The 11,780-nt window shown below is 45.4% G+C and overlaps 1 protein-coding gene across 1 annotated transcript in view; it reads left to right on the top strand.

Moving 5' to 3' along the window:
- The first annotated feature begins 5,915 nt into the window (after nucleotides 1–5,915).
- Nucleotides 5,916–11,780, top strand: part of LSAMP (limbic system associated membrane protein) — an 878,636-nt gene continuing 872,771 nt past the window's right edge. Inside the window, exon 1 of the mRNA XM_068697653.1 lies at nucleotides 5,916–6,356. Coding sequence (XP_068553754.1) covers nucleotides 6,290–6,356 — 67 coding nt within the window. The 5' untranslated portion in view covers nucleotides 5,916–6,289. The remainder of the gene's footprint in view (nucleotides 6,357–11,780) is intronic.

Below are 11,780 nucleotides of genomic sequence, written 5' to 3'. Positions count from 1 at the left end.
TCCAGGAAATATCAAGCTGTCCAAAAATGTGCAGGTCAGCTCTCATTGGAGATAGTGAGATTCATGCATTTGGATAATACTCAGCACTCATTTCTTGGGTCTTCCTCATGTCAGACAGATTGGACAGAGCTTGGTCCAACAGGCAAGTGACCACATTTCTCTTTCCCGCTTTGCCTGAAGAATAAAAGAGACATACAGTGATCCCACCTCAAAAATCATCCCATAATGTATCTAGCAAAGTTGCCAAGCCTTAATTTAAAGGTGGAAATACCACCTGGGTAGCACAACGCATGACTTGGTGGGACCATTGCATAGGAAGCCAGGCTGCAGAGTACAGCACCGCCTCCCTATCAGGTGTGGGCTTCCTTAGCCTCAGCTGTGGCAAAGCAACAAGCTACAGCTGGGGCAAAAGGTTACTTCTGGGTCGAGAAAGAGGAGCTGGGTGCTTTTTCAAGAAAACGTCTTTGGTGTAGTGCTGCTGGAAGAAACAAGCCCTGAATCGCAGACAGAGGTAAGCTCTGTGTTGCCAAGCTTTGGGGGAGATTTAAAGACCAGAGGGCTGCAAAAACAGTCTTGAAAGGTGCTCTATAGCCTTGAGGGATTGTTCATTCCTGTACAAAGGCCAGTTAATGCTGGATGTGGCAGGAGTTTTGCAGTGTAAACACCTGTCCCTCTGGATTGTGAATTTACTTATGATCTTAAGGACTGACCAGAATTATTACTTTCTTTCCCAGCTTGAAAGAGCTGACTTTTTCTCACAGAAAACATAACAACTCAAAAATGAAAAAAAAAAAATCTTTGAGTGCTAGCCAATTTTGTTTTTCTTGTTGTTCACACTTACAGATTTCTAGCAAAATCTTGCAAATATTCAAAGAGCAGAGACCTACTCTGTAGAACTTCTTGTGTGCACGTGTGCCCCGACGGCTGGGTTCTGTGTCCCTGTGTTTTAGGCTTTCTCAGAATAGCTTAGATGAGGCTCCCATTGAAGCAGAAATTGGTTCCATGGATGCAGCACAGTAGACATGCTGATAGTGTCTGCTGTTGCATTCGCTTTGTATCTAATTATGTGACAATGTCAATGTGTGTGTACACAGCTGCCAAATGCTTTTTGTGAAGTACCCTTTACGTGCTCCAACTTGTAGAGGATGTGGGTACGGTATGCCTAATGCTGAAGAAATCCTCTCTGTGTTTCTTGCTGCACTAGTTCACGTAATGCATTTCTCTCCAAGGGTTCTCAGTTCCGTCTGTGTTGTGTCATCACATAGTTGTTGAAACTAAATAAGGATTCTTTTAATCTTTTCCCTCCTTCAGCCAACCCTCGAGTGTTGCTGCTATCTCTCTAGCTGGCTATTTCTGTGGATTTTTACTTTATGGAATTGCTATATAACCAAATACTACCCTTCTCAGATTCTGGGCCTGGCATTTATTTGTTTGGAGAGACTCCTTTGAGTTTGGTAGAAGGTCTGGTAGAAAATCTTTCCTTTAAGAAGCTTCAGAAAGATGTTCTTGCTTCTTTGGTGGATTTCATGGAAAGACAGTAAAAAGAAAGAGAGGTGGAATGGGATGGGAAGCAGGAGGATGCAAAGAGAAACTGGGAATTGGGAAGGAGAGAATATAGATGAGGAATACGAAGTGGCAGCAAGGAAAGTAGGGTGGGAATTAGGGTTTGAGCAGAGTTGTCTCTTCCTGAATATCAGACTGTAGGTGAATGGGAAGCATGAATACTGTTTTCTTAGCCTACATAAAGGAGCCTAATCAGATGTGAGACTATTTATCATGGTCCTGATGTACCGTACATCCCCTCTATAAGAATTCACGTTTCTGGACACTGTGCAGTCCTTGACCTTGGACAGTGGTGGGTTACATAGAGCCACATGACAAATGACTATTTCTTGCTGAGAGAACATCTCCTTTCACTCCCTTTCCCAAGATCACAAGCAGCACATGCCACAACATTCTTCTAAATCACAATAAAATGTGCTATTCATCATAGATGCACTAGTCCCAAAGACATGCTGTGAAACCCACAGATACGATGCTCAAAATAAATAGTAATACACGTATGTCAGAGACAGACATGTAGGACAGGACACTAAAACATCCGGGGGAGGAAGGGGGGAACACTGCTGGGTAATATATGGCTCTTGTCTACTGTTCACTTTACCAAGCTTTAAATTTCAAGACTGCTAATTCTCTTATGTAAACTCTGCAAAATTTGCATGGGCAACTGTGTTTTCAATACTACTTGTATTAAATTAATAAAATAAAATAAAAAATAACACTAAGCCTTTTGCTAATGCAACATGACATTTGCACAGTTAAATAACAGTAATTTGAAAAAAAAAATCTCTAATGGAAAAGTTGTAAGTTCCTCTATAAACTTCAGCTTGCCTGCTTAACAATTGTTTTGTGGTAGGTTCAGTGTGAAAACTGAAAAAAATATATGTGTGTGCTGCGCAATCAAGTTAATATTGATATTGCACAAAGGGACAAAAGTGAAGATGAAATAGAAATGAAAGTGTGAGTGCTTAAACAGTTAATAGCACAAAGCACATTTATTTATTAAAAAATGGAGAAGCATCCATGTACAGTGCATCTAAATGCATCCACTCAGCCTTAATGAAATACTTTTACTATGCATTAAAAGTAGCCATCTTTCAATCACCAGAGCTGTCAGAACCCAACCTCTTTTTTTCCCTCTCTAAATGGGGTTATAGATATGCTCTTCAATAGCTAATATGTCTATGGCTCATCTGACTTTTGAATTCAGGGGTAAGTGAAAGAACTGCAGTAATTCAAAAAGAAAGGGAAAAAGAACAATTTTTAAAAAGATTTCTTTTTTAATATCTAGGGATATGTATTCAGGGAGAGTTGAGTGTAGCTCTTGCTTCTGTTATTGCTCTCTCAATCTGTAGGTAGTTGGGAGATTTGGCCGCACAAAAAGCAGACTCACCTTTGGCTCTAGACCAATCCCAGAGAATTTCAGCCCACAGAATCTGATACTCCTGCTCATATTTAGTAGCCTAATGTCCTGAGTAACCCTGCTGGTATGACTCAGCATGAGTAAGGGAGCCAAACCCCAGTCCCGAATGTTTTTGAAGGTTAGGATGATGTTGAATAGACCGTAAGAAGTGGCTGCTTCTCTTCTCAGTTATATTGGCTTCTCTGGAGAAGTATAAGATGCTGTTATCTGAAAGAGTGCTGCTTCCTTTGAATCTTCTCTCCATACTTTTTAACTACTGCTCTACTGCTGTCCTTTCAAAATGAGAACAATGCTGGGTTCAGGATCGTCTTGACCAAGTTTCATCCCTGTGCAATTTATGGTCTGGAGCAGATCTTATTTTGATATTACTATTACGTATTTTGATGTTGCTGTTATGTTTAGCTCAAAGACTCCAAAGAGAACTGGACCCAACAGGCCATGGGATGTTCATATCCAAAGTATGATGCAGCCATACAGCTGAAAAGTGTAGATCATGGGATCATATATGGAGCTGTAAGTGGAGGTCTGTAGGGAAAGTAGGCTTTGAATGTCCGCATCATGCTGAAGGTGGTAAAGTTGTGGTGTCCTGAAGGATTGTATGTATGAGAGGTGAGAGATGGTGCCACGTATATGAATGTATCTAGGCAGGATGTTGGGATACATGTTTGATAGCATGGGGACGTGTATGATGCTGGGGAGATTGTGAAAGAGCACGGATGGATATAAAGCTGTACAATCAGATATAGCTGTTGGGTATTGAGGTAATGATCAGTGGAGCTGGTGTGGTATTAAAGTGCAGGCCTAGCAGGTCCATGTGCTGCACCTTGGTGGGGATTCCTGCAGCAGTGCTTAAATGATGATGATCAGTTTGTAGATTTTTGACTTCTGGCACAACAAATTCCTATGAGATCTCATGGGGCAAGATTATTTTCTTGCACGTGCCTTCTTTCATACAATAATCTGTTGATTATCAGAGGATGAAAGCCATTTAAAAGGGAAATCATGAAAAAGAAGCAGGTTCCCCCCAGATTGCTGGAGTTGATTTTAATCCACTCTAATATTTGAGTTTGATTTCCTTGGGAAATGAAGCATGCGATAGTACATGTCAATCTGTTTGTCCATGTGTTGTTCCTCCCAACCATTCTCAACCACATTTAAAAGGGTGAAAGGCTGGAAAGAAACTTTGCACCTGTATGTTTCTTAATTATGGAAACTATGGTGATTAGGCAATGCCTCACTCTGTTCAAAGGGAGAAAGGCATGATTAACGAAGGCAGTACCTGCCAGCCAGTCCAAATGGTATCTGTGTTTTGTGTTGCAGTGTGCATTTTGGTCCACTAGGAAACAAGCACACGTTTCCAGACTACCCACAGCAAGCGGTTTCTTTTTGCTGCAGGGGATGTCATAGGGATATGATGGGATCTGGCCACGGGAAGGCAGGCTTTGCGCTTTCTGTTTGTGGAACAGCTTGTTTAAAAGTAGACTGAAAAGAAATATTTCTGGAGTGGCATTTCATCTTTAGTAGCAAGAATCCCCCGCACGCCTTTCCTATGCATGCATGGTCACCTTGGTGTCCTGGTGGGAATCTCAGGGAGACTTTCTCTCTGCAGCCCCAACTCTAGCTGTATTTGCAAAGTGGAATTTCTTAAAGATTTGCTGATGAATCACAGAAGGCATAGGACAGGCTGAATTTTTAGCCAGAGCGGATGAAATTGCTTATTTTACACCTGATAGTATTCTCCCTTGAGTCGCTGTCGCTAGGCCACTGGTGAGGACCCAACATCATTGTGTCTACAACAACCTTTCTTGCTCCCCACCTGCAGGCCCTTTGTTACCTGAAGCTTCCTCAGGTTTCGTGCAAGCCTCTGCAGACCCTTCAGGAGGCCTGGGCTTCTCTTGGTGATCATGAGTGTAGAAGGATATTTTGCCCAGTGGCTTTTCCACACTTCAAGGGGCTCATCTGTGGGTGGCAAAGCTGCATCTGTGATGCGTGAATTGGAGATCATCTTCTAGCAGTGGCATCTATAGAGGCTGCTATGGCAACTGTGGTGAGGGGGGCAATGTGGCCCATTGAGGGGCCACCAGATTGTGTGGCCAGCCCGCCTGGGCTACCACCTTACAGTGACTTCCCAAAGGTTTCGTAGTCACGCTGCCTCTGTGTCCCCATCTGCAAAAGGACACCTTCTTTTGTGAAAAGCCTGGAGAGTGACTGATGAAAAGCCCTGTGTGAATGTTAAGTAGTACTTCATTACTGCTGTTCCTCTCACCAGAAGCAATGATTTCAGGGGGCAATGAAACTACAGGAGCTAATTACTCCTTGGGAAAAAAAAAAGTTCATCTTGTGTACGGTAGGAGGAACCTGTGTTTAAAAGGAGACGAGTAGCGGGAGAAACCTTCTGTGAGCAAATGGTGGCTTTGCAAGCTGGATTTCCTACACAGAGCGATTTCTTCTGGTCCCTCTGAAATCGCGCAGAAGTCACGGGAGATCCAGCGAAGATTAATGCAGCCTGATGCTTGCTATTTTTCCTGGAGGCCTTGGCAGTTCTGTAATTACAATCAGTGCGTCTGAATCTCCCTCTGGCCCTCGCATACTGCCCAGCAGTGACACCAGCATCAGAAAAGACCCTTGCTTCAGGATTTGTCAGGCAGAACTCTGCTGAGAAATCAAACCTGCCCCGCTGCGTTCCTCGTCATGGCGATGAAGGACGCGCTCCTCCTTTGCTGAATAACTTCCCCCTGTCAGCTGGAGCCTTAGGGACTCCTGAGCCCAGCATGGCTCACAGACTTTTGATCCAAGAGATCCGTTTTCGGAGGAATGAGAGAGCCATATTTCTATAGCACAGCGTATATATTTATATATATATAAAAATAAAATAAATGAGCGGGCTTGCAACACTAGGTGGCAGAGGTGGGATCCTTTCTGCTCAGAGCACTGTCCTATAAGGCATTGCTTGTTTAAGTACAGTCGCATTTAGTTGGAGCTGCAGGAGAGAGACAGAGAGATTCTCTGTGTTTACAGCCAGCGCAGGCTACGGCGAGCAGCTAACCTGGCCCCCCTTCTTCCAGCACTTGAAGGGGAGAGTGCGAGGCTATTTGGGAATCTGGCCACCGCGGGTCAGCTTTCTCTGCGACTGGATTGTCAGAGCTGGTAGAGCAGAGCCCAGGGGGACTGAAGGGAGACACAAATCCCATTTTATCTGAGAGGGGAAGAGGAGGAAAAAAAAAAAAGAAGAAGAAATTGAGAGAGCAGAGAGAAGCGAAGAGACGGAGAAAAAGGCAGAGGAAGCAGAACGAGTGAGAGAGAAGCATGAGGACCTACTGGCTGCACAGTATCTGGGTGCTGGGATTCTTCTTGTCCCTCTTCTCCTTGCAAGGTATGTGATGAGTTCTTTCGTGCCACCTCCTCAGCCCCCTTCTCGTGAATTGAGGCTGACGGACTGAGGATGGATGGAAACATGGAGCTGGAAGCTGGAGCTATTTAGATCCCTCTATCTCTGACACCCCCCCCCACCCCCACCTCCCCCCTCAAACCTTCCCCCCCTCAGGAAATAAGCCAAGGAGAGATCGCTGTTGGTGAATCCTATGGTTAGAGGGCACTGCATGTGACTGACTTTGCTGCTGTATTTGTGCTTTTGCAGAGGGGGAGATTTTTATTTTATTTATTTATTGGGGGGGGGGGTACAGGAAGATTTGCAGAGGAAAGAGGGGTGGGTGAATGTGGGCACCCCTTCACCTCCACCTACAGCTACTCAGCACTTCGGGTCACAAGTACTGATGTTCCTGGATTCCTCACCTTCCTGAGGAGATCAGTGTTAAGTTTTTGGTTTATTTTTTTTTCTTTTTTATTTCTGTTTTGTTCTGTTTTATTTTGGTTTCGCTGGGGAAGGTTGGAGGAGCCTCTGTGCCTCTTTGCAAAAACACTATGTCCTTCCCCTCCACAACGGGGGAAGAAAAAAAAAAATGAAGGAGGAAACGACAGGAGAAGGAAATTTGTTGGGTATGGGGTTTTGTTCAGTGGAGAACTGCCAGCTGGGTTTCTTGCTTTAAGAGCCAAGTGTGAGTACAGAATTTAGTTTGAAGTGATGACAGACATGCTAGCTGTTTTTGAGATGCTTTCTGTAAACAGGAGTTAAGGGTTAATGCATCCCGTGCTGTATGTATAAATACACATCACACATGCACATATAATCCTAGCCCTGCAAATCACAGCTTGTACATGATCCGTGCTCACTCACACATAGCAGTGGTCCTATATATGTACATACATGCTCGTGAATATAGCATGGAAGATAAATAAACTCGCGCTGGCACATACAGCTCTAGCTCCCTAGCACATGCAGTTCCTGGAGTGCCAGTCTGCTTCTCTCTCGCTCACGTTCGCTCTTCCTCTCCCTCCTTCCCTCCCTCCCTTTAGCCTTTTCTTGTGCCCTCTTTCCATCCTGCACACTGGCTTTGGTGGTTGCTTGCACCACAAAACCCCGTGCCTATCATGCTGCACTGGTCTTGCAAGTGCACATGCATGTACACATACATGGCACATGTATGTTTTTTATGTGTATGTGTATATATACCTATCTGGCCTCCTGTCTTGCACAGTCCTGCATTCACAGCATCTTGCACACACTTAGAGGGTCTGTCACTGTGACTGTCCTTACCTTTCACATTTGTGCATGCTGTAGTGCATGGAGATGTTTCCAGCCAGAGCATCTGCACTGCCCTTTTGCTGCTACTTCTACACGCAGTTTCACACACACTGTCCTCTTCTATTTTGTGTCCACTAAGCAAATCCCCGTACAGGCATGCTCCCTGTCACACACACACATGCTTTCTGTTGCAGCCTCGCATTTACCTGTCACTACTGCGTGCGCTCGCTGCAAAATCCCTCATTTTCTCCCTCTTTCTCACATTTCCTGAGCGCTCCTTTTTACACGATTTCCCTTCATCTGTCTCCGTGCTGCATGCACATGCTTCTTCGCTGTTGCATATTTCCTCTCAAACTTGCATTCTCGGAATCTGGATGGTGAATCTGGCACCAGCACCTTCCAGCTGACTTCCCCTGTGAAGGGGCTGCTTCTGACAGGGGAGGAGGATTTCTCCAGCACACGGGGGGAGAGGAGACCGGTACTTGTGTAACGTAAATAGCTAGTGTCAGCAGTGAAGTTGAGTAGCTCGATGTGAACTTCCCTCTGCTCTGGAAGAACAGGCGCAGACCTCTCGAGGAAGATGGGCAAGCAGCGTTGACTCTGAACGTCGCCCTGTTTTTCATGCTTGTTTCCTGGTCTGCCATCGATGGTGCTTGCTCCACACGGTGTTTCCAACTCAGAAGCCTTCCCCGAGCTGTGACTAGAGCATCCTAATTCTAGCACAACCAGGAGCTGTTTTAATCCTTCCTAATATCTGCAGCTTATGAAAGGCCTGGGTGCTGTATTACCCTTACCTTCTGTTCTAGAGAGTTGCTGTTGCCACAGATGTATCAACCGCATCTATTCTGATTTTTGAAGGCATCGGGGAGGTCCTCAGAGGGCTGCTTTAACAGGTACCCTCTGGGAAGGCAGAGGCAAGGCAGTTGCCCTCTCTGGGCATTGAAATGGGAAGGGGGGAGTTGTAAACCTGGAGCTGCTTTTTGTACTGCTCCCAGACTTCAGATGTGGCATAACCCAGCCCTGGTCCACTGCTGGGTCTGGTTTCGTAGCCAGCAGTATCTTCCTTTCCCACATCTGGGGGGGGGGGAGAGTGGGGAAGCCAGAATATCGGGGCTGCACGGGAGGAGCAGAGCACATCGTGAGCAAGCCCAAAGACGTTTGAAGGAGTTAAAAGGGAGTGGGAAAGTATCGTGCCCCTTCTGTGCGTGTGGTTCTGTTTTTTCCCCTTTGGTTGTTGTCGTGCTTTTCTCTTTTTAAATAAAAAAGGGAGGGGGATGCACTTATTTCAAATTAATTGTTGTTCACTGAAAACTGTGGTAATGAGCCTTGAACCTTTCTGTAACCCCAGAAAACTGCAGTAGTGGTTGTGACAGGCGGTGACCCCCATCGGACCGCTTCCAGTTGTGTCCCTCCGGAGCCAGGCAGCCGAGCCTGCGAGCTCCCCAAAACTTGCCCGTGCCTCCTCTCCCCCCTTCTCCTCGCTGTCCACTTGGGGGTGTACCAGGGAATGCAGAAGGAGCTCCTGGTCATCTGCTGCTCTCTCAAAGCCACCACACAGAGGGGGTGAAGAGGGATGAGGCTGGTGCTGCCAGGCTGAGGCTGAATAGCAAGCGATGGGGGGTGGAGGCAGCACAGTGGAGGCTGGCAGGAGACCCACGGGCTCTGCAGTGCCAAGCGACCGAGGCAGGCAGCCTCCAGCACTTCTGCCAGGGGACGTGCAATGGGTCGCCTGTCCCTTTTCTGCCTGGGCACGGGGGCTTTGGCACAGAATCAGGCTTTTCCCCCTTCCCCGTAGGCTAGAGGCTCTGATTCCTGCGCGGCACATCTTATTTTGTTCTGATCATTATTTTTCTTTAATTATTTGCTTCAGGCTTCGTGCGTTTCCCTGCTGCTGCACCTCAAGTCGTGGTTGAGGCAGGTGGCTTGGAGGCGGGCTGGGTGTTCCTCCTGCGTGGTGCACCGGCCTTGCTGCCCCAGGGGGGGCTGGAGGACTAAAAGTACCTGTGCACCCCAGGGATGCTGGTGGGTGGGTGGGATTTCTAGTGGCATAATGTAGCTTTTCCCTGAATGGATTTGTCTTGGTGTGCCTCATAGCTTCTGAGAAGGATCAGGCTCCTGAATTGAAATCACAAGCTGATTTTTCAACACCACCGCCCTCCTGAAAAAAGTAATATATATATATTTGCAAGGGTGGGGAGGAGAAGAAAATGATCTGAATCTATCAAAAATTGTATTTTTGATCACTTGGAAGAATATTTGATTGGTGATTTCATTTTTACCTCTTATTACTCTAAATTAGCTTAGCTGCCAATATGAAAAGTTATTCTGAATTCCCCACTGAGTTTTTTTTATTTAAAAAAAATGAATGCCCTGACAAATTATACATTTTCTTCAGCATTGCTTTACATTGAAAATCCTTTTAAACAAACTTTCCCTTGAAAAAATAACAGCTGTTTCAAATCTGCAATTTACTTTTTAAAAAAGCTTTTTTTTAACAAGCCTTCCTTATAACCCCACTTCATCGTTTAATTGCATGAGACTGTTTGTTTAGTTTGCTTAATCATTAAAATACCTATGCAGCCAATTCACTGAAGTAGATGCTTTCAGAAAGGACATGCAGAATTGGTCTGCGTAGTACTGGCAGCGTTTATTTATGATGTATTTTTTTTAGCTGCTCAAGGGTATTCATAAATGGGGAATGAGTCTGAGAGAAATCACAGAAGCATTTGGGTAAGCGGAGTAGGATGCCTTAGGTTGGTACGCGATACAAATGTTATCTGTAAACTCTCATGCTTTATAACGTTAGCGGGTAATGCGGGTGTGAAAAAGGATGAGTTTGTTAATGCACAAGGTTTGTGCGATCGGTATGGATGGGAGCGTGTAACCAAGTGTTTCTGTGCTGATAATGCGTAATGGATGGGGAGAACAGGGAGAGGAGAAGCAGGAGAGTGTGTGTGTGCGAAGAGTGATGTTGTAGTGTGTGTGTAACAGTGTGTGGTGGCTGTGATGTGGCTGGATAATGTTTAGGCATTGCTGACTGGAGAGAAAAGTCCTCACCTGCTCTCTTGAATACACTTTCCTTCCTATCTGTTTCCAGCTCTCTCTGTCAACTGAGGTAGGGGAAGCTCTCACGTGCTGGACTGTATTGATGAGGAAACGATTCACTCAGCTGCCTTGCATTCCTTTAAATGATGAAGAGGTTCAATACTGTAAAAAAAAAAAAAAAAAAAAAAAAAAAAAGAAGGGGGGGGAACACTTTTCTTGTAGGTTTAAGACAGGGAAGAGGCAGAGAAGGCTCTTTATCTGCAAAGAGGGAGCATTAAAAGGATATCCCAAGTGTTTCTTCTTGTCTTATCCCAATGCTTGCAGACCATTTGAGTCAATACTTACCACACTAGTGAGGACCCATTGTGTATTATAAATCTAAGCATTATTCTACATACTCAGAGGGTTTTATTATGATAAGCAGAAAATCACTTAATCTCCTAGTCTTTGAGATCTCCTTTCTTGTGATGGTTTTGCTAACCTTGCAATAAATGCCTTAGTCCCTGTGTTGGTGAAATCTCCTCCAGACTGTGAGCACCCATGCATGAGCTGTTGGTCTGACGAGGGGATGAGTCTTTTGAGAGTCACTCCTTGCTCTTCCTTCTTGTCCCACAAGCATTACATCCCCCTTCTAACCAGGTGAGGAATATGGCAGCTGCCATCCTATGTTGATGGCAGAGCTAATGCTTTAGAAGCTCTGTTCCTTCTTGTGTGCCTTCTGTAAGCCTTCAGGTGCTCTTTGCTTTGCTGGTGGGGACTGTCCCCTTCACTCAACAATTTCACTCTGTGCAAGACCAATTTGCCTGGGTCGTGGGTTATAGCAGCAATATTAATGCATGGGTCCAAGTGTGATGTGGCCCATGGTGAGCTGCAGCAGCTGCTCGGTGCTCTCTGTAGGGGTCTCAAGGGGCTGGTGAGGTAGGCAGGGGACTGGAGACAGCACTGGAGCACTGCCTACTGACTCATGTGTTGTAACATGAAAATGGGTGACAAAAGCTGATTATGAGTGAGCAAAAGGGAAGCTGCCTTTCCTGGGCAGATCTGAATATCTGAAGGGCTTTCTGGTGGAAGAGGATCAGCTGAAGCTGCTAAAGCTGCTTTCCACTCATG

This window comes from Anas acuta, chromosome 1 (genome assembly GCF_963932015.1).
Source record: "Anas acuta chromosome 1, bAnaAcu1.1, whole genome shotgun sequence".
NCBI lineage: Eukaryota > Metazoa > Chordata > Aves > Anseriformes > Anatidae > Anas > Anas acuta.
This window is presented reverse-complemented; position numbering and strand designations above follow the sequence as displayed.